We start from the raw sequence: 22,960 nt of genomic DNA on the forward strand, positions 1-22,960 counted from the left end.
AGTTGATAGTTTTCTTTTGGTTACACACGCACATAGCAGACAAAGTTGAAGACATTGGGAAATAAATGTATGTTTGAAGCCAAGCCCGGTTCAGGTACTTTCTTAGCCTGGAGGTTGTACTGTAGTTTCTAGTAGAAAACTATACAAAACCTATGCTCTACTGAGGTCAGCTGTAACTCTGCCATTGACTTGAGTAGATATGAGACGTCATCTTTTCTGCTTAGTTCATTGTTTGGAGGGAGAAGTACCCCCACTCAAAATGTCTGTATCTTATTCCTAGATGCTGCTTTTTCGTATGTGCGAGGATGCCATAGCAGGGCTCAGTTCTGTTGTTTGCTTCTCACTCGTGGTTGTATCTAAGAGAAACAGCTGGAGGAATGAAGCCTTGGGGCAGCTAATCCTCCTGCATGCCCCAGTCGCAGGGGGAGGGAGAGGGTGTGCAGCTGTGTCTGTATTTGCAGTGTTTGTGTAACAGCCGTGCCTGCCTGCTGAGCGCGCGATCGCTCACTGTCACACTGGAGTGCTAAAAGTCATCAAGAGTGAGACTGTCTTGCAGAGGTCCAGAGGAGGTGGGGAGTGATGAAGATGAGCTTCTCCCGCTCCAGTTGCTCTGTGTGTAATCAGTGCTCGCGTTTCTTTCCCACTTGGTGGGCCCTCCTTGCTCACAGAAGCAAAAAGATAATACTGGGAGGGAGGGAAGGGATGAACGATGGCCTCTGCACTGTTCTACCAGATGAGGCATCACTACCCATTATGCTCGCACAAAGTGATGTGGCCACCTATGTTGGGGCAGTGCACACCCTCAGGGCTTGCTGAAAGGGCCCTTCTGTGCAGCTACTTGGCTAGGCACAATCTGCTGCTCACCAGTGTCTAGCGGCTCAGGGTGAATTAATGTTAGTGTGACATTGCTGACCAGCCAGGATCCCAGAAATCATCCTTGGTCCTCTAGCTTTGCTGAAGAAAAAACCTGACCTTTAGAAATGTACGTGTTTCTGTGGGATCATGTCTGCTGTGGTGTACATCCATTAAAGTCCTCATGGTGCCCTGTGAAGTTGGGAACTGCCAGAACTCACGCTATATTCATGGTGGATTGAAGTATGGGAAAGGTAAGGTGATTTGTCCATGGAAATACAGGAAGAAATCTGTAGCTCAGGTGGAATGTGAACACGCGTCTGCTGGGTGCTGTGTTTGCATTTCCTTCCAGAGCTCATTTGCTGCTTCCAAAAGGATAGAAAGGGACCTCAGAATAGCAGAAATCTGTTCTCTTTTAAGTAATCAGATACATGCATTTCCATTCTAATGAACGAGTACATGTGCTTAATGCTTTGCTGATATGTCTGATAAAAAAACTCTTTAGCATAAGTAGCTTTAGCTCACTGTGTTGATATTGTGATTAATATGCCATGCATAGAGATGTACCCAGTAGCAGGCGGATGAAGACAACTCGTGCATGGTAATATTGAATTATTCAGTACTGCAGCTTCTTTACAGCTGCAAGGGAAAAGAAAGCATTTGTCCAGTATGTGTTAGGACTTTTCAAGTTACTTCGCCATCAGGGCCTGACTTCCTTGGTTCTCAGTCAGATTTATAGGGTGAAGATTTTGCCTCTGTCACTTCTGTTTAGTGAATATGGGCAGAAGTTAGGTACCAGTATAGCTAGCTACCCCAAACACTGGAGATTCATGGCCAGGGTGGCTAGGAGAGTGGGCCACTTGCACAGGAGGTGAGCGTTCTCCTCCAAAGGATGGAGAGAGATCACGTGTGCGGGTACCTTGCCGTGTTGCTGCTGTGGTTGTGTAGGAAAGTACCACTTCCAACATGAGCCAGGATCTTTAGGGTACAATACACATGAGGTTTTTTCATGTTCTTAAGTGGAAGGAGCTGGTATATTACTATGATAAATACTATAATGTGTTGCCCTGGAGTGAAATTGTCAGGAAATTTAACTCTTTGTTTCCCTCTTTAGGAATTTACGCATTTGGACTGTTTGCTACGGACATCTTTGTAAATGCTGGACAAGTAGTAACAGGGAATCTTGCACCACATTTTCTTGCACTTTGTAAACCCAACTATACAGCACTTGGATGTAAACAGTATACACAGTTCATCAGTAGCGTACATGCCTGTACTGGAAATCCAGACCTTATCATGAAAGCCAGAAAGACATTCCCATCCAAAGAAGCAGCACTAAGCGTATATGCAGCTATGTATCTGGCTGTAAGTATATTGTACTATTTAATATTACTGTGTTTGTGAGAGCAACACGCTACTGTGAGGGGAGGAGGGAGGAATGGGGAGAAGTCAACTATTGGCTGATTTTATATATGTAAACTTTATATGAGTTACTGTGACGCCTTTGAGAATTTGATTCGTTGGACTTAATTCTGAAATTCTGACAATTACAGATGTGGTGGTTCCCTGAGCCTTGAAAGCTAAGGCAATGCTGAGAGAAGGCAAGTTGTTCAAAAATGGTTATAGATTTAGAATAGCCAGGTTCTTGGTTTACTTTTTATACAGTTCCAGAGAATGTGGGAGGAGGCTTTGTTGGGTGGTAAAGAATAAGGGTAGGGATTGCCCATGACTGGTAGTGGTTCCTTTCCATGTTTTAACCCAGTAAAGATGAGTAGAATTGCACACGGTCGTATTCTTTGGTGGGGTGAAGTAGAAGAGTGGGCGTATGTAAATGTCTGATCTCTACAGGTTTCCCGAGACCTGTGCCTGTCTTTAGGTACCAGAATTGGTATTTACAGGTAGCTCAGTGCTCATGCAAAGTCAGTTTGGCTCTTATTCTACAATGAAGTGGGCTACAAGACGGTCCAGCCCTTCTTCCCTTTCTCCTCTTTGATACAGGGAGTGATGAGCAGGGCGGGGATGAAAACTGGTGTTTAGTGCCTGGCATCAGAGCTGTTCTAAAAGCTGTTGAGAAGTGTGAGGAGGCACGTGAGAGGCAGTGACTAGTGAATCTCACTGAAGTAACTCTGAGCAGTACTGCCTGGCTTAGTTTGGAGTGCACATCGTTCTAGTCTTAAGCAGAAGCACATCTCGTTCTGAGTGAAGTTGTCCCCAGCACATGCCTATGGGAGTCTCTTGGCTGACCTGTGCTGGTAACAGCAGTCCTTTGTAGCCCTGGGCTGCCCTCATAATGTCAGTGGGAAACCAGGCAAGTGTGTGTGTGTGTAGCTCTGTGGTCACTGCAGGAGTCATCAAAGAGTCATCAACTTCAATTGCCTCGGTATTTGAACAGTGGCCTGCCTATATGTGTGTGTGTATGTATGTGGGCATATATCTGCATGTATATATATGTGTGTATTGCTTTTGAGCATATATTTAATGACTTGACTTCTAATTCCTGATTGATCTGGAAAGTGATACTTGCCAACGTGGCAAAGGTCCCAACCTCATCCACAGACAGTGTGCCAGCTCCATGCTTCCGAATATGGTTTTAGAACCAGTTGCTTAAAATCTGCAGCACCGACAGTAACATTTACCAAAAGTTCCTTGGGAGCAATGTCTGTTTAAGAGATGTGGATCATCAGCACAGGCAAGTGTTATCTGCAAATAAGAGATGAGCAATAAAATTCCATTCTAACTTGTGGCAAGCGTAAGACTCCTAATAGTGTTGTCTTTATTTGGGGAGATATCTAAGGCTTTACTTCATTGAAACGTACCTCTAAATTTGGTGCAAGCTATTTTAGAAAATATTCAGCATTCTTCATTTTAATTGCTCCTATTTTTCTCATCCATCTGTAAAGTTGGATTTCCACTGTTGCCATGAGTCACAGTAGCTAAAGGAAACCAACTGTTCAGCTACTGCAAAGCAGGAAGGAAAATAGTATTAATACATTTTAAAAACAAAAAGTAGACATTAGTAAGGTCTAATACCTAGTATCAATGGCTTTTGACATGAGCAAGGGTACTTTATGCAAACCTTATGTTGTCTGTGATCAATATAGCAACATCAGTTATGTTGCTAACAGCAGTTAGCCACATCAAAAATCAAAAGTGCTGTGGTCTATTTCATTACTTTATAATCTTGAAGTAACTGCAGAAATGAATACATCTTACGTCATTACTGTATCGCTGCATGAGGCGTGACATTCATTTAACTAAAGCGCTATAAACTGCTCTCAGGATTTCTGAGTTCTTACAGGCTGCCTAATCAAGTGAATCACTACGATGTATCAGCTGAGTTGTAGCCTGAAAATTTAGGTCCTTGCTGCAATATTATGATGCAATATTGTCAGTCTTTTTTCTTTCTTTTTTTGTTTTTTTAAATCCTGTTGCATGGTTGCGCTGAAGATACTGTTTCTTACACACCAGGGAAAGAACTGCAATGTTCCAATATTTGGGGTCATGTCCTTACACTGTCATGGTGTTTATCAGGACAGTTGGCCCTGAATAACAACTTTCTCATCACTGTTCACTGGAGTAGAAGATTTAAACAGTAGCCTAGTCTTTGTATGAGCCATGGTACAACAGTTATTGAGAGCATGGACATAAAGACCTCCATATATTACTCAGCTAGTATTTCATGAGCATATAATCTCTGATACAAAATGTACTTTCTTTTTGTTTAACAGAAATATTTAGGAGAGAGGGAGGGATTGTTTCGGAATCGTCCCTGGACATTTCAGCCAGCTGTGCACAAACCGAAACCGGCTTAAAGATACAAACAGGCAACAGGCTGATCCAGAGTCCTTGCTCTCCGAGAGGGCGAAGTAAACAACATCAGACTTGTGTGATTTCACCAATCAACCCATTTGAAAACAAAGGCTATGCTTTATCTAATAATTCCCCTATCTTGTTCCATTTAAGTGCAGGCATGTCCTTATCACCTAGCATCTGTGCATATTGTCTTGTTAACAATAGCTTCTTTTTCTTCTAAGTTCTTGAGTCTTCCTTTTTCCCCCCTCCCCTCTTTTGAGAGTGGGTGGCTGCTATGGTAACTCTGAATTCCCCTCCTGCTGAAAGTACAGTCTTTTTCAAAAAATTGTATTGCTAATATTTCGACCTCTCTGTAATGTTTGCCTCCATTACTTTTTCTCAGAACTTATCAAGACAGACTTAGCAATGGAAATGTTGAATGGCAGCACTATGATTAGGCATTTTCTTTACCCTGCTCCAAACACAGACACTTTCAAGGTTGCATTACCTGTCTTCTTTAGACTTTTAGATTTATTTTTCCCAGTGTACCAGAGTCTTCAAAATGAACTACTGTAAATCTGTTCCAAAATCTCTAACCAAGCTGGCTGCCACCTGGATTTCTCCTTAGATGTCTGCTCAACTCATTCTAAATCTTTTGGTTGGTTGGTTTTGCTTGAGTTGGGTTAACAAGTTAAATGCATCTGCTTTCATTTCTTATTAGCATTGCAATTCACCCTTTCTTAGCTGGAGCAACTTCTGCTACCAGAGGTATTAAGGCAAATGCTGCAAGCTAATGAAATAGAAATATAATTGTATAAGCCACATTTTGATATATGTAAGCTGACACGGCCTGGACAATTAGAGGTATGTTTTGAAGCAGGAAAGTATGCACATACTTGGGGTTTTTTCCAAGTGTCTAAACTGAGACAGAAATGAGAAGTCATGAGTTTGTTTTTTTGGGGTTTTTTTGGGTTTTTTTTTTGGTAGGATTTTGAAGTGATACATGAAGACTTAGTCAGTCTATTACCATGGATTTAAATATGAGACTTGTGACTAACAGTTGTCCTTTGGTGCTGCGGATTTAGGTGATTGGTCATTGCTAGTTGTAGTTTAAGACAAATTTAAATTCTTTCTATAAAATTTTGCTTTTTTTGTTGTTCTATTCTTATTGCATTGGACAAGAGCAGTTGGCAGAGAACCTGTCTGTAGGGTTGTCTTTGAATTTGGTGTTAGCACATACATTTCGGACTTGCTTTGGATTTGTAATGATAGAGGAGCAGGTTTAATGTCTTGATAATTGACATAGCCCTTAGGTCTGTAGGCTGCTTTTGTTGCTTTGTATTGTGGACCCTTGGCCTCAACTGCAGCCTCAGGCAGGGCTAGCAGGTAAAGCTGACAATCTTTTCCTCTCTGCAGAGCTTTTTTTGGGCCTGTTATCACCTTTTCTGCAAGGGTCTTCCTTCTGGCATTCTGCTGTACCATCTTTACTGTTTAGTGTGTTTATAGGTCACTGGGAAAAGACAGCAAGGCAGTCTGGGTCACAGTGCTGGCAACATGGTGACATTCTGCTCAGTGTCAGTGCTTGATCCAGTCTGTAGGTGTAGGCCTTGTCTCACCTCTTCTTCGTCTTGAAGTGCCTGTTTGGCTCTCACTCAATGAGCAGCTGGCAGAGGCATGACAGGCCTCCCCTTGATAGGCTTTAGGGACTATCCAGGAAGGAGTAGCAGAGCCACCTTATTGAGTTCTCCATTTTTTGTTAGGAAAATGAAGAATTAAAGGATTCTTTTTGGCTGCTTTTCAGGGGCAGGTTAGGAAAGTGGAATTTCTTTTCAGTATCTGGTGCAGGAAGTAAGAGTATCCCTCAGTATATATATGGCTGTACAGTGTATCTCTTGGGCTCCATATGTTGGGTGTATTATGTTATTTTCAGGCTGGATAGTCAAATAACATTACAATTTGATCCAGGGATTTATCAAAAGACCTCTAAATATTTCTTGTCAGTCAATTCAATTGCTCAAGGTAACAGCCTCTGTGGACTGAATCAGTTAATTAATATTTGGTGTATCTTACAGCCCTGGTACATTGAAGGATATGTCTTCTCCAGTTTAGAGTTACAACTGTGGGGAGCTCCTAGTGGGAAACTTAATAGTAAGGTCCAGCGTTTCTAGAGCTTTTGCTTCCTTTTGCCAACCCAGACACCTGACTTTGAAAGCCAGTTTTTGTCTAGGGTCAATAATTACTGCAAAACTTATGGACAAAATTGGAAGAGGCTTCAAAAGCACTAAAAAAGTCTTCAGCGGACAGTTGCAGAAAGGCCAAGATGATTTGAGAATATGTCTGTGGTTTGCTATAGAAATAATTTGACCCAATAATTATTAATCAGGAAAGCTGAAGAGCTTTTAGATTGTCAAACAGATTTCTAACTAAATGTTGAACATTATAGACTACTGTCTACTGTGGACCACTATTTTCTCAGCTTTTTGATCTCAGAGTATCTTTACTTGTAGGTATGAGGAATATTAAAAGCTGTGTATTCCTCTGGTAGAATATCTGGAACATTACTTATATTACTCAAATAGTTCAAGATTCTTTCTTTAATGATGGCACATTATAAAATCGAAACAAAATATGAGAATTTATATTTGGAGCGCTGCCTGGGATAGGTGCCTGCACAGTGATTCCTTCCTCTTTCTGCTTGTCACTTCATGAGTCATTATTCTCTGCCCACTAATGGGCTGGTCTGTCTCTTTGTCAGTCCCCCAGACCATCTGCTTCAGGGAGGACTGAAACAGCAAGCACGGAGGGGGTCTTCCTACTGGCATCCCACGGCCCCAGGCTGATGAAATCATCTAGGAAAATTAACCTCCCTCCTGGCTGCTGCACCTAGCCTGATGATTAGCTCCACTCTTAACTAAAATGGGATTCTGGGACCTATTATGTATGCATTTGTGTGCATAGACATTTGTGTGGGTGAGCCTAAAGATAGCTGAAAGAAAACGACTAGGAAGAGCTTGCAGCATAGCCCAGGAGGCCACTTTGTCCTGCACTCGACATACAATTCCTGTTCTTCTCTTATGTATGTTTAGTGATTCTGTTTGCACTAGGTTTAGGACATATTTCACATTAGTCAGACTTGCAACATGATACTTTTGAAAGCTTTCCCAGTACAAGTTAAGTGCCAACACTATGATTATTCCTTATATTCTGACCTGAGACAGTCATGTTAGAAACCTCACAGGTAGCTTTGTCTTTGGTGGTTACGGTGATGGTTCTGACTCTTTCAAATACGTATTTTCAAAACCACTTCAATTAAAGTTTTTCTTTCCATTTATGAGGTTCTCTGAAGATTTCACTTCCAGCATCTTGAAGACTGAAAGTCAAATGTTTGTGTTGTTTTGAAAATCTAGTAAATATTGGTATATAGAATGATCAGATAACATTTGCCTCCTTATATAACTCTCTGCCAGTGTCTGCTTGCTGGTATTGCCTTTATATCTTCTCATACTAAAATCTTATTTCAGGAAAAAGGAAAAGTAATAGCAGAAGTTCATCAAGGGAATATTCACTGCTGATCTGATGTTGCAGGAGAATGTGCAGCCTGCAAAATTAATTCTAACTACTGTATCAATCCTTGACTTACACACAAAATCTGCTCTTGGTCTTGCTGTTGACTAATTTAAAAGCTTTCTTTAATTAGATTCCTCCTTTCCCAGTTTCTGTTCTTAAAAGGAACTGAGATGGGTTTGTTCAGTAAACATCTTTAGCTGTGTAAAAATTTGTATTGTCATTCATTCTCACTAATGTTTTAAATCACTGAGCTATTTTCCTTTGTTAATACTGCATTTAATATTTATGAAAAGAGAAGAAAAATCCTGTCATCTTTTAAAGATGCTTATTCTTTGTCAGTTACTCACTGTGCTGGTTTATAACTTTCTTTCCAGAATCAAGAAGAAAACAACTGCTTAATTATATTCTAATCTTAGTGCAAATCATATCTTTGGCTGGGTTGACTGTTAATATGCTGTACTAGAGCTATAAGAGGTCAAGTTTAAAAACAGACGTCTACGAATCCTGCCTTGGAAGAGTCTACATTTCCTATGTAGAATTTTGCAAATATAGACTTTTTGCTACACTGTTTCAGGAAAAATTTACCCAGTTACTGTTGATTCTTTAATAATCATAGAATACCAGGTTGGAAGGGTCCTCGAGCATTATGTGGTCCAACCTTTCTTGGCAGAAACACAAGTATTCCATAGCTTTCCCAGGGTTTGAAGTAGGACTGATGGACCTATTTAAGCCCTTCTTGTAGATGGGGGTTGACATTAGACTTCTCCCAGTCTTTGTCCCCTGATCTCAACAGCTTCTCAAAGCTTATGGAGAGTGGCCAGCTCTGAACACCTTCTGGTGGATAATGTCGGGGCCCATCGATTTGCAGGGGTCAAGCTCCTGTAATAGTTCACATATCAACTCTTCCTTCACTGACAGTGAGTCTGCATTTGCATTGATCTGGATTGTTCGCAAGGGCTGGGGCCCAACAGTGCTAGTAAAGACAGAGGTGAAGAAAGTATTTTAGTATAATACTGGTTTTAACATCAGTGGTGACTTCTTTAAAGAAAAGATAGAAATGGTACCTACGCTAGCAGAACCCTCAGGTTATTTTGAATAGCAGATAACAATCTTGACTACACATGTAGGAAGGGACTCAGCAAATGGAGATCTTTATTACTCACGTGAGGCATTGCATGAGTCTGCAGTTGTTTCTGCTCACTTGGTGCTTTGTCTGAGTAGGGATTTGAAGGACATGCTTGATTGTAAAAAGATTCTGAGAACTTTTTGCAGAGCACTTTTCAGTTTAGCTTTGTATTGAAAATGTTGAAGTACTGCAGAATCAAGTATTTGTGTGATAATGCGTTTTGACTTCATAAAAATTGAGATCATCTTCTTGGGCAATTAGCAGGTATTATAGATAACTGAAATATATCACCAAGACCTGCCCTAAACAAGCTGCACTCTTTTTTGAGTTATTTTTCTTTCTTAGTAGTAATTTTTATTTAATATGCTGCCATACAGAATTAAATGCCGGATAGCTTCCTGCCAACTTCCCTGTGTCAACTTCACCCAAGCTGTATTTGAAATTTGGTGATCTTGCTGCATATTCAAAATATTAGAATATTTTCCTTAGCACCAGATGTTCTGACATGTACTGGGAATGTGGATAATCGTGGTAGTATCCAGGAGTACAGTGAGACTCACTAAAGTAGAGGGTTGCTGAGTGACTCAGCATGCACTGCTCTCTCTGTAGCTTGAAGAAAACCAGTGGGGCTAAAAAGCTGTAAATTAAAGTTGCAGTTGTCTTAGCATTCCACATGGTAAGAGTAACTCACTGAAGAGAGCCTGCAAAAATATAAGGAGCTAAGATAAAAGGATGGTCAGCAGAGGGAGAAATGCTATTTCTGAAGTGGTCTAGGGAGAAGAGAAATGTCGTTTGGAGATACACCCCAAAACTTTTTTTTTTTTTCCAAACCTTTGCTCTGTCAGCATTAGTTGAAAGCTTGTTACTAGTTTGCTGTTCATCACATAAGGTACCTAAAGGTGTATGTGTTGCAGTACTCTGCTGTGATTTTAAACTTAAGCTTTGATTCGTCCTCTAAGCCATGGATCTTTCTGTAGTGTTTTGAACAAAATTACTCTTTTCAGACAAGCTCTGACCACTACTTCCTTCACTTAATTTATTGTAACTGTAACCACACTTCCTAAACTACTTCTTGACTGGGTTATTGCAGCACTTCCTAACTGATTACCCAGTAAATTCAGCTGAAGTTTCAGACAGTACAAAAAAAAAGAAAACCAACCCCAAAGGCCTGCCCATTTGTTGGCCAAAAAAGGTACTGGTTTTTCAATGCAGATTCGTCTGTTTCCCTTTGCAGTTCGAAGTGATGGCATTACACACTTGGAGTCTGTAGTGATAATCCATAGAAAATATCTGCATTCTTCAATCTAAAAAATTCAACTCTGAATGTAGAGCTTTTAGAGATTTCAATGGTTTAATTGCAGAAATGTCTTCTGCAGAAAGCAAATACTTTTTTCTCAAAAATCTTAATTAGTTGAGGAAAATTTTTTCAGGGAGGAACTTTCAAGCAGCCTTAATGCCAAGATTCAAGAGAATGGAAATTCAAAGACTTGGTATTCATTTCTTCCACTGGCCCATCAGAGCTTGGAAGGTGCTGGCTTAAACCTAGTAGTCACTATGTCCACCTTAGGGCAGAAGAGCTGCTCTGTCATCAGGCAGTACTTTTAATTCAGTAGCACAGGGAGAGTGCTAGACTGCTAGCAGGGCAGATTGATTTCTTAGAGCTTGTTGCATAAAAGTTTCTACATTTAAATTGGCTTGTGCGCTGGGGGGATTGGTACCAAACATCCTCAGTCACCATCTGTGAAGTACAGGGGTGTATTGGTTCGGCACTTGTTAAAACTATTACATATTATTTATAAAAGCAGGTGCTGGCATTTGGTTCAATTTTCACTGCTTTTTGACAAATCTCTAGTTAATCACATGGAAAAGTTGTGTATGAGAAAGAAAAGCATGTGCTAATGAAAATGGAGCCTTGGTGTAGACACTTTCAGGGTAAAGATCTTTTTCTATTATTGTCAACACTGCGCAGTGAAAAATCAGTTTACCTCTCTGCATAAATAAGTGCATAGATTGGGATTGTCTAATTTGCCTGTTCTTTTGGGGGCTTTTCAGGTTCACATAAAATGTAATTTTGCTGTATGATCTAATTCTTTTTCTATATCCCTAAGAAAAGGATGCGATGACTTTATCTAGCACTCTACTTTCTCGTTTCTTTAAAAAAAACCAGCCAAATACGTAGTCTATTCAAACAAAATGTAGAGATTTTATTCACCGATTAAGGGGAGATATCCATCAGTCTTATACTTTCTTCCTTTCTAATTTTCAGATGTATATCACCAACACAGTAAAAGCCAGAGGAACAAGGCTTGCAAAACCTGTTCTGTGTTTGGGCTTAATGTGTTTGGCTTTCCTTACTGGAATCAACAGAGTAGCAGAGTATCGAAATCACTGGTCAGATGTAATAGCAGGATTTATAATCGGAATATCTATAGCAGTATTTTTGGTAAGTGTATATCTGTGTCACTTCTGTTTGAAAAAAATCAGTGTATAACTTTGTCTCTCTTAAAAAAAAAAATATTGGTAGCCTAGACTTTTCAGCCAACTAGATGACAAAAGAGGTGTTTCTAATTTTTGTTTTTACTTAACTATTAGTTTCCTTAGTTATATTTACATACAGTCAGAAATGTGAACTCAAGAAAGGACTGATCAAATAATGTCTTTTGATTTCCTTATAAACAAGATTCTAGCATTTCAACCAATATTTTTTGCATCAGGCCCCACTTTAAGCAAGTGTATATCCTTCAGAGTAACACCTATTAATGTAAAAAGTGTTAAAGTCAGTGTAGTGATACCTACATGGATCAGAGAGTAAGTAGCATTTCTTTTCCGGCTTTAAAGTAACCCTGTTGAATTTCCTTCATGCTAATTCAGGTTTACATTGAAATTTTATGTTATTCTGTATCAAAAAGTCCTTGTTTGGCCTTTTCCTTTTCTAGAACTATGTTCCAAAACCAGATCATTAGTCACAGTTCACAATGACTAGTGTCTGTGTCAGAAAGCTGCCATTAATCTATTAATCACTGATAACTTCAGTGCAAGCCTATGGCATAGCATAGTCACCGCTGTTTGCTGCCTGCAAGTTCATCTGCCTGGCAGCTTGTAATAGTACCAAATACATCTCTGAATTTTTTCCCCATGAAAACATTTTTGAGCTTGATTCTTGGATCTCAAGGTCTCAATCTCAAGATCTTGGATCTGAAGACTTGCCTTGGCTGAGAACTCTCACAGGGATGGCTGAGGTGTCTGTTGTCACTCCTCTGAGAAATGTGAGGGCGGCTTTAGGTCTCCTTTGAGCTATATGTGCTCGCGCTTCCGAATGTTCCCTTCCACACAAGGTGTCCAGGAGTTTGGTTGTTTCTATATTTGGTTGCTCATTTCAAAGAAGTTTTCTGTTCTGTTTGTGCCCCTAAAGTCATAAAAGAGAACAGAATAGAAAAGAAATCTGTCCCAGCATTTTTTTGTTGTATTTTGTGATCTGTGTTGCATAAAATCCTTTGAGTAGCATGACATCAAAGTTAGTTGTGTTTTAAAGAAAATACAATGGACAAAGGTTGCTGCTTGGCTTAGAGTCTGAATTAGTAGAAACACTAACGAACTGGTATATATCGCATTCCTAAATCCCTGTGTGAGCGTCACTGCTGCCCTGAGCAGGTTTAGAGTTTAGTTGAAACTTGGGAGTGGTCCTTGCCTTATTATTCTCCCTTTCTCATTCTCCATTTGAGAAAGTCTTTGCTGGTCAAAGCTTAGATGGTACTGGCCCTTCATAGGAATTTAAGATTATTGCCCTATTCTGCTCCACGTGCTCTGGACATCTATTCATGGCATTGCTAATAATTGGTGTTCTATTACTCAGCTTTGGTAATGGATTTGCTTTTAGATAAGAAGGGTTTTTGGTTCTCAGATGATGCATGTAACAATAAATTGCTTGAAAGTCTTTTGTCTTGAAATATTAATTAAGAATTTTCTGTAAAACATAAACTTCACATTTCTGTGTTTCTCCTGTAAGCTGTGACTAAAGCTGGTGTCAGTTCTGCCTAATTATGGGTGTCAGGATCAAAGCTCAAAAAAATGAGTTGTTCCTTAGCTATTCTGTTTATCTTCTAATCCCTTCTAGGTTGTTTGTGTGGTAAATAACTTCAGAGGACGTCAGCCAGAACATGAACATTCTCATATGGATAATCTGGCCCAGATGCCCATGATCAGCATACCCCGAGTAGAAAGCCCTTTAGAAAAGGTAATGTCTGACTTTCTAAAAAACAATTAAAGAAAATGTAGCTTCCCTGGAAGGATGATCCCAAACCCTCTTGACAAGAGTGCCAAGGTAATGAGATTTAAAGTAAGGAGACATGGCAGTGAAGGAGAAAGAAGGGGAGAATTAATTCAGAGACACTCCTTGGGAGACTCTTCATGTCACTTCCAAGAACAATCACTATGTATCAGTCCAGCTTACTGCTGTAGCTGCTGCTAGGTCCGTGGAGTCAGGCTGAGTAGATCTGAGGCCCTCTTTCCTTGTGTTCCTCAAGTAAGTTTGATTAATGCTTTGGCTGAGAGTCCCATCTCATGCCTGAGACCAAGGTGTTATGCAATTCAGGTACAAATGGCATTTATCCTGTTTCTTCGGGATGTGTCCTCAGGCTAGTGTAGAGCGTGGGATGCAGTCTGCTCTGGATCAGCTGTGGGGCTTTTATCATCAGGCATGTACTAGCCCAGCCCCACGACAGGGCACCCGCTTGGAAATGATGGGTTTCTGACATCTGCACTGGCAGGGCAAACAACTTAATGAACGTGATAATGACTGAGAGTAACATGGGTTATACAATCACTGCACAAAAGCCGTGATCTCTTGCCAAAGCAAATGGGATTTTGGATTAGGACATGCTAGTGATAGTCTACTGGATATGCCAAGACTTTTTGCATGAGTAAGTGTTGTGATGTGTTCAAAATTTATTTTAGTTTCCTGCAATAAAAATTTGTGGTTTTTGAAGATGGTATTGTACTATGTAACTGTTAGGTAAGATTATGTCTGAACAATTTTATGAGCAAACAAGCACTGAAATAGATAGCATAACCAAATATAGGAAACGTTTTAAGCATTTTTACCAGGAGGAAAGTTTGAACTACTAGTGCAAAGCAAAGCAATTCTACTTTTTCTAAGGACTTTATCTGTCATTATTTGTTAAAATCTCTTGTATTATGCCCATGTTTGAAGATAATAAACTTCTACACCGGGTAGGGCACCAAAAGTATGTTTCTATGGCATTCTTTGAAATCCAAATTACTCTTGATATTTTTTCATATTAAACACAAGAATAAATGTTTTTAACCACTTCCCAGTCTGTCTTAGTCACTTGGAAGTGGTGGAAGTCGTCCTTTAAGAATTGCTGCTAGCCGTCAGTTTGTTATCCCTGTTCTTGAAGGGAAAGATTTCTTTTCAGAGTGATCTAACATGCCTTTTTGAACCAAATGTGTCTAAGCTACTTCTGCTGATATCTTGTCATAAGGAGGTCAGAGTCTCATTTGCTTGAACAAGCATTTAGATGATGAATGTGTATCTTCAAAATAATCCATTCAGTAAACTTTCTGTAAAATGTCAAAACAAAACAAGATGTCAGTTGGCCTAGGCCATACCACATTAATAAGAGCATGTTTTACTTATGTGCTAGGCTTTCCTGCAGTAGAAGCCATTTCTGCAGCTCAAAAGCCATCATAGGTAAAACATATACATTCTCTGGCTCTTGAAATTTTTAAATTTTTTTCTGGGGATAAAGACCTCATGTTAACTTAATGTTTCTACCTCTTAGTCATGATGAACAATGTTCTTTTCCTGAGACTTGGTCTAGGCAAGATTGAGATGTGGGGAAAGCTGTAGGCAAGTGTGGAAGGGTGGTGACAGGAATAATGTTTGCTCTGCTTGAGGATGACCTTTACCATTTGTCAATGGTCCAGGACTTTATTCTGTGAATGAGCTTCTTTCATTCTGAACCCATATTCCTATGGCAGTAGAGGGTAGCTGTTTGCTGTCATGGAACTTCTGTCTAGATAGTTAAATTGGGGACTGTCCACAGGGTGTTACACTCGGTGAGATCTCAGTGTATGAGTTCATCTTTGTCTGTGTTGCAAAGCCTTTCTCCTTCCAAACAGAGAGAATGAGATGGGAGGCCGATAACGTGGAGACTTTGCTGTTTGTTGGGGAAATGCTGTCTTCTGTTTCTACTCTCAGAAAGTTTAATTTTGAATTAGGAAATAATTGATGAAAAAGTTGCTTACATGTGAGTGCTTTAGGTATTGAGTTTTTGTGGCTTTTTTTTTTTTTTTTAATGTTTACTCTAAGTTTTAGCTAAAAGCCAGACTCTGTTAAATAAAAGGCACTAACAAAAATGCTTATGTGGAACTAAGGTCTAAATTGAGCCACCTCAATTAACTACTATCACAAAAATTATTAACTTACTCTTTGCTTTTTAACTCCTTTCTTATTTTACTTCCTTTGTTTTCTTCTGGAGAGAGCGGTGCTAAATAATTTCTGTGCTACTTGCCTTTGCCTACTGTAGCCATATGGAAGTTACTTTTCACTACATTTCCGTTAGGGCTGTTCCAGCTGCATATTCTGAATGCACATACATTTACGTTTGGCTTATTTTAAATATGTTTTTCCTTATTCTTAGTCTGCAAGCTCCTGTGCCAGTATTAAAGACAGCTTACTGTCAGAAATTAGCTACTCAGAGTAGCACAAATGCTGACTGACTGAAGTTATGATGGGTTAAGGCAGTGCTAGCATGAAGCAATGCAAGTCTGTTATTGATATTTAAAAATAACTATATGGGTATCTGGAAGCAAGCTATTCAAAGATGCCATCTTAAAGAGTGAATTAATTAAAAATGCCTTCCAGATTGGACCTCACTCATTGTGATTTTGTTAGGAGTTCACCTGTAAATGAATAAGCACATGGTGCATCACACAGATGTGGAAGCACCTTATTTTTGTGTTTCCAGATCTGCTACTTGCTATTCCAGTGCTTCTTCCTGATGGAGAATGAATGCTCTTGGCATGCTTGGCATTCTGTCCGTGCTGCCACTGTCTGAGTTCTGGTGGAGGTCAAGAGCTACATTTGAAGTGCACTTAAACAGGAATAAGAGTACTTGTAATATTCTGAATTGAGCTGCTGCTGGTTAATGACAAGGGTAGATCACTGTTTGCATGACACTTCTGTTTAATTGTGGTTCATGCAGATGATTAAGCTGTTCTGCATGGGTACCCACTTCTCATGCACTCAAATAAGCCATAGTTGCAGAGTGTCTCCTTGAAGAATCCTTGCCAGAGCTGGCTCAGCAATGTAGACTTATTGCTTTCACCTTAACTACATTCATCCTCAGAATTAATGAAAAGAATGAAAGCCAAGAAGCCTCATCACTCACCCATCTGCTCCTTTTTCTCTCCTGTCTCTGACCTTCATCATCTCTTACAACACAATTCATGTTTCAGTTAGCTGGCACTCTCCCACGGAGAGGAGGCTCTCTTCCTACTACAGTCAAGGTTAGAGATGCCTGTTCTTTTGCAGGTGTTACTGGGATACAGGGATATTCTGGGTGGTACCTGAAAGAGTTTAAAGTTCAGCTTCATCCAGTGCAGTCACAAACTATTTTTTCTTATTTCTGTTTCAGAGGAGACTGACATTGTTTCATTCTAAAGTCACCTGAAATTGGCCAGGGCTAACGGAGGGCTCCTACACGTCTTGTAGTAGCCACTGACTCTTTTAACCTTTATTTTAAAATAAGTATTCTAGCTTTGAAAAAACTCAAATACAAAGGGATTTTAGGACTAATTGAGGCAGTAGATAGATGGTAGATCTTACTGAGGCAAGGGGTTTCAGAAGGAAGTGTTAAGTTAGGAGTTTATGTCCTGTGGGATGAGATGATTATGGTGTCTGATCATCAGTGCTTTCTGTAGCTGTTCAATATTACTTATTTGCACAGTGGGTTCTTTGCAGTGCTCTGTTTGAGAGCTAAGCTGCATTTATCCCCAAAGTCTCTGCTTGGCATTCCTTCGTAGTGCTACTTCTGTCATCCATGCCCAAACCATGTTCCCAGAGTCACTGTTCCTTGTTACAATGAGGTTCCGTATACTCTGCCCATAGGACCGACTCTCCAGCATGACTGGGAAATAAGAACAGATAGTTTATGTGTGTGCTCTCTCTCTCCCCCTCTCAGTCATCTCTTAAGTTTGAATGATGAGAAGTATTTGGAACTCCTCTCACTATAGGTGGCATTCTTGTTGCCTATCATACCGATTGCTGGTGACTATTAGGGTTAATTGTCTCGTTGAGTTTGACGCTATAATTCTTGTCCTATTGTGTATGTACCCAAGGTAATGGTGGTGATAAAACATGTTAACAATAGTAAGTATAGATGTTGCAATGGATTCTGGTAGTATTTTAAGACTGGGGAAGCTTTCCCCTTCTGTTTTTCAGGTGTAATGTTTTGTTTCTATTTACTCCATCTTGTGTATTCATGAGACACAGAAAAGATTCTTCACAGTGTCAGAAAAGTGTATTTTTAATTTTAATTCCCAGTGTTACTGCTTTTTCCTTGTTCTTAAGCATTTTGATACTTTCATTGGTATGTGCACTTGTGTACGCACAGCATGGCCTAGGGAGTCCGGGCTGGTCCCTGGGTCTCCAGGGAGGCTGATCACCTGTCACTGAGCTCACAGGCTAAAGGCAAAACACAAAGGTGCTTTAGCTCATCACACTATGGGTAAATGAGGGAGAGTGTTTGTGACTATTTCTGTTGCTTCAAAATATTTTAGTTGAGAAGTATCCAAATACTGTTGTGCTTGATGTCCAAAAGTGTACATAAGTATCCATACAGTGTTTTAGAACATGTGTGTATGTCGTCAGGATGGCTTGACTGGAGTCCGTGTGCTTACATTAGCTTATAGGCAGGTTTTCAGATTTCTGTTGTCAGGATGGTTCTCTATTGATAATGCAGTATGTTAAAGGAGATAGAATACAACATTGTTTAACACGTGGAAGCACATACCGAGGAGAGGCAGCTCATAAAGATCATAAGCAGTTTTGTTTCAATGTCAAGCATTTGAATTTGCATTCATGCCCTACTCTTCTGCTTAAATCTACTTCTGGGGGACTGTACAAGAGTTGTTTCTGTTTGAATGCAAATTGCGATTACCACGTCTAATGTCGAAATAAAATAGTACTTAAACATAGGAAATGGAACAATATATTCAGTGTGACGTCCTCAAATATACGTGTTGTAGGTGTTACAGAATCAAGATATTAGTGACAATCAAGAAGATCCTTTGCAACGAAACTCTCTCAAAGCACGCATCATTAGGTTTTTCTCCTGGATATCGGGAATGGACCGTTTTGAACATCTTCACATAAGGCAATAAACATCTGTGTGCAAGAGCGCACATGAGTGTTTGTGTGTGGAACTGAAGCAAAGGCAGACGCGGTGTGTCAGCAGCGTTCTGTGCAGGTCTGCAATTGTTTTAAATGGGGAATTGCACTTGAACTCATTCTTTTCTCTAAAAATGTGATTCATCCATTAAAAGCACAAAATATATTTTGCTAACCCAGAGAATTGTATGGTAACATTATTATTGTTGTATGATAAACTATAATTTGCCTAACCTATTACAGTAGTATTTTTGTGTTTCTTTTAATGAACTCCACTGGGTGAAAGACTCAAACAATTTTTCAAATTCCTGTTTTCAAAAATGGAAAAATATCTTTTAGAATTATGACTATTTTTGAATATTTCTAACAGTATTCATGAGAGCAGAACAAAAAAAAAAATCAGGTAAAAAATATTTAACATATATAATGAAAACTGCAAACCACAAAAAAGTTTTCAATGATTTTTTTCAATATTGCAACACTATAGAATCACCTATAAACAGAAATTAATTAAAATCTTAATGGAAGATATATGGGTATGGATCATTTCCCCCCAGAAACCTGCACTCAAGGCTTAGCCTTTAGCTTTCATTTTTCTGTTAGTGGTGTGAGTGCATGGTTATGAAGCATGCTTTGTTCATGTGGTGCTGACACCAGGCCAATACTGTCAATTTAGAATGAATAATACAAAAGCTGGTGTGCCTGTCTGTGAAACTGCTGGCGTTGATTAGACCTTCAGCGTATTCTAATTCTCTTGAGCACTGTAAGGGAAATCGTTTCCCGTGGAGCTGGAGAAGCTGAGGTCTTGTGCATGGTTTTCTGCTTGTCACCTGCATCTGTGGGAACCTGCTTGCTGACGGTGGTTAGTATCTCACACTGAACTTTGTCACAGTGAATCTAAGCAGAAGTAAAAGAGCATAGTAAGAGAGCTGAAATGCAGTTATTCAAGAGGGATGCTGTTTGTTATTTTTTTTCCTGCAAAAAGTCTTAGCAAGGCTTATTTGTAGTTTTGCCTGAGACGATAACATATGAAAAAGCATGAATACCCAGACAGTTGCTTGAGTCTGTATCAGTGATTCTTGCCATCAGCAAGTGATTAATTTTGACCTACTTATGCATCACCCTGCTGAGTCCATTGGAAATGAATTGACAAGTCTTCACTAGGCTTCAAATCAATAGCTCCGTGATTGGTAGCTTAACAGTTCTCTCTGTGGATTTATTGAGGAAGGGGGATTTTTTTCGGTGTTATTATATCCCGTGCTCTGCATGTCCTTCCAAGGATGGTGACCTGCTCATTTTGGAATTATAGCTGGCAGCAGTGTGAACCACATTCTCCTTTCCTAAGTAATAGTTACCCAGTTCTGAATTAATGCCACATGAAAGAGCATTTGGTTCTCTGCATCACAGACCAGTGTGTGTCGCTTGGAGAAAGGGATAACACATAGCAGGACTTGAAAGAATTGATCCGAATAAATAACGAGGAAATTTTTTTTTTTCCCCTCTAATTACTCATTTTTAGACCATCTTACCAACAAAGTGAATAATTTTAGACTGATGCTAGTTTAAGCTGACAGGATAATTTTTGGGTCTAAATAATGAAAAATAAAATAAGTGCTGTGAAGAAAATGCCATAATAGCCTCACAGCAACTCCAGAGTCATTGAGGTTGCCTAGTGTATCGTCTTTCCTGTACTGAAAGCAGAAGATGGCCAGCCAACTAAAATGCTTTGAAATGTTAATGTTTTGTTTTCTAATTAGGAAATCTAATTTTGCTTTGCTTCTGCAGAATCAAAATCTGGAAACAATGACATTTGCTAATATTATTTACTAAAAACATTTTCACAGAAGGTTGCACACTGATTCTTTTTTTTTTTTTTTTTTTAATGCTTTTTAAAAAATCTACTGGCTAGGATTTAATCATTGTTATTTATTTAATAAATATATTCATTCTGTTTTGGAGAAGAATGTATATAGATGCTTACTATTTGGTGGTGTTCTCTTGTGAAAGCTGTCATAAAATCCAGCAAGAACATTGATAGAGCTAAAATGCATAGTACAGGGGAGGGAGAAGAGAGCTCCTCCTCCTGGACACAGTGCAGCTGTGGCACAGTGAGAGAGGGAGCGAAGCTGCCAACCTTGGCTGGAGAGTGGGGAATAAAAGGCAGCTCTCCTGTGCTCCCACTCAGGGTACTTCTAAATTCCTTTCTGTAATGTGAAAATCAAAGATACTGCCTGCCTCCCCATGCACAGACTGATATCCAGACAGTTTGAAAAAAGAACTGAAAGATATAAACTTGTGTGGTGGCCGCTGTTTCTCTCCGGCACTTTCTATGGTGTGTGATAAGGGATTTTCTGAAGGACTTAGAACAACTTCCTTTAAGCAAAAAAAGGGAGATCTATCCCACTTTCCATGAGTTACATCCCGCCCCGCCCCCCTCCCCCCCCCCCTTCAGCATACTCCTCCTCTCTTCTGACTTTGGACTGCTCCAGGAGGGGAGGTGATGAAAGAAATCCGCGGTGCTTTGCGTGGTGTTATTTCCCTCTGCACATTTTTGTGCTGGGGAGCAAACACATGGCTTAACATCAAGATTCCCTTTCTTAATTTTGCACATTGCATGTTTTATAAAAAAACGGTGGCAGTCAAGGATACTGTGTGCCTAAAGGGAATGCGCACTTCCTTTGGATCCTGCACATCACAGTGCAGGTGAGTCTTGACCTACCAAATGTTTGCAGAGGCACTTGCCTAGGTTAGACCATGAAAAAGCAGCAAAGCTCTTTGGGATGCTGCAGTTCTACTGTGTGGAGTCACATGTAGTATATTCACATTCTGATACACATCTTAGTGAGTGCAAGAATAGCCCCGCTGAAGGAAAGGGGAGAATAACATTGCAAATGAAGAGGACACTGTAGTGATTCTGAATAAGAAATTTTGAGTCTGAGTTCTCAACTGCTGAATGTGGTTTTGCTGTAACATTTCACTGCTTGATTCTGTGCCATCGGGCTCGTTGGGAGCAATTAATCCTTAGAAAAATGCAGCATTACAATTGTATTAACACTGAAATAGAATATTATAATCTGAATTCTGAAAATAGTCAGGAACTGTCATTTTAATTTCTAGGAATTTTGCTTTAAATTATGAATAAGGAAGCAATAAAAGTACAACTAACTCAATTATTCACATTGTAACTTAATTTTGAAAACCCCATCTAAAACTAAAATATCGTAGAACCGTCGCACCTAGTTCTTTGTTTCATGATGTTGTTCAGCATACTTGCATACCCAGCGGTTAACAAAGAATTGCTGTAGGAGTGAGTGAGAGCACTGCAGTGAAAACCAGTTTTATTTACATCGTCCTGCAATAGTCTCCAAGCATAAGGCTGTCCCTAAAGCACAGGAGGCAAAAATTGTCTCAATGGTGACTGTCTGTCTGTGTGATTTCTGGGGTTTTATCTGTTTGTTTTTCCTTTAACTCGTAGAACCACATCACGGCCTTTGCAGAAGTCACATGATGTTGATGCTGATGTATATTCACTCCATTGGACCTCATCTCTTTTCACAGCCCACACACGATAATTGCAGTGTATCAAAAATAAGAAATTTTTAGAAGTCCTATTTCTGACTTGATTTTTACATCATCAAAGTGATACCAACATTTTGAAGAATTCTTAAATATTAGAACGTCACTTTACTTTCTAGCAAAAATATTAACTGTTTACTTTTTGATGGAATGGGACAAACTGAGCACTAATTATATTTATCTGACAATACCCTCTATTTTGGCTTCTCATTGTTTTTAATGGTTCATGTACCTATTCCAACAGTACTTCATATTTTGATTTGACTTTGATTTTTAAAATCTACATTTTTAATTCAGCATGAACTTGTTTCCATTTGAGGCGATTTCAGTGTATAAAAACTAGACAAATATTATGTTCTGTATGAAAATGCTGTTTGCACATTGTATTACGCTGTATTCCATGTAAGATACCATTCAAACAGTATGTTATATGTAAGACTGGTGCTTCTGCTTTTGAAGAGAAAAAAAAATGCCAATTTTTACTGTAATAAGTATTGTATCATAATTAAAAGTTTATTTATTTGGATATTTTCCTGACATAATTGTAGTTGAATTGTTGTTTTGTAGTTCTTGAATGTCTTGGATGATATATATGTATCTAGGTTAAAAGAAATGAAAATAATATAGAAAGTTTG

The 22,960-nt window shown here is 39.4% G+C and overlaps 1 protein-coding gene across 2 annotated transcripts in view; it reads left to right on the top strand.

Moving 5' to 3' along the window:
- The window catches only part of PLPPR5 (phospholipid phosphatase related 5), a 43,733-nt gene extending 21,476 nt beyond the window's left edge, over positions 1 to 22,257 (top strand). The window contains exons 3-7 of one of the 2 annotated variants that reach the window (XM_086463073.1): positions 1,967 to 2,217; positions 11,604 to 11,780; positions 13,452 to 13,571; positions 16,327 to 16,366; positions 16,402 to 16,457. In XM_086463073.1, coding sequence (XP_086319199.1) covers positions 1,967 to 2,217; positions 11,604 to 11,780; positions 13,452 to 13,571; positions 16,327 to 16,366; positions 16,402 to 16,457 — 644 coding nt within the window. Of the gene's footprint in view, positions 1 to 1,966; positions 2,218 to 11,603; positions 11,781 to 13,451; positions 13,572 to 16,326; positions 16,367 to 16,401; positions 16,458 to 22,224 lie in introns of those variants that run through there. The other variant, XM_086463074.1, reaches the window with a different exon arrangement.
- Positions 22,258 to 22,960: the final 703 nt, after the last annotated feature.

The sequence above is a fragment of the Leptosomus discolor genome, chromosome 3 (genome assembly GCF_034619465.1).
Source record: "Leptosomus discolor isolate bLepDis1 chromosome 3, bLepDis1.hap2, whole genome shotgun sequence".
Lineage (NCBI taxonomy): Eukaryota > Metazoa > Chordata > Aves > Leptosomiformes > Leptosomidae > Leptosomus > Leptosomus discolor.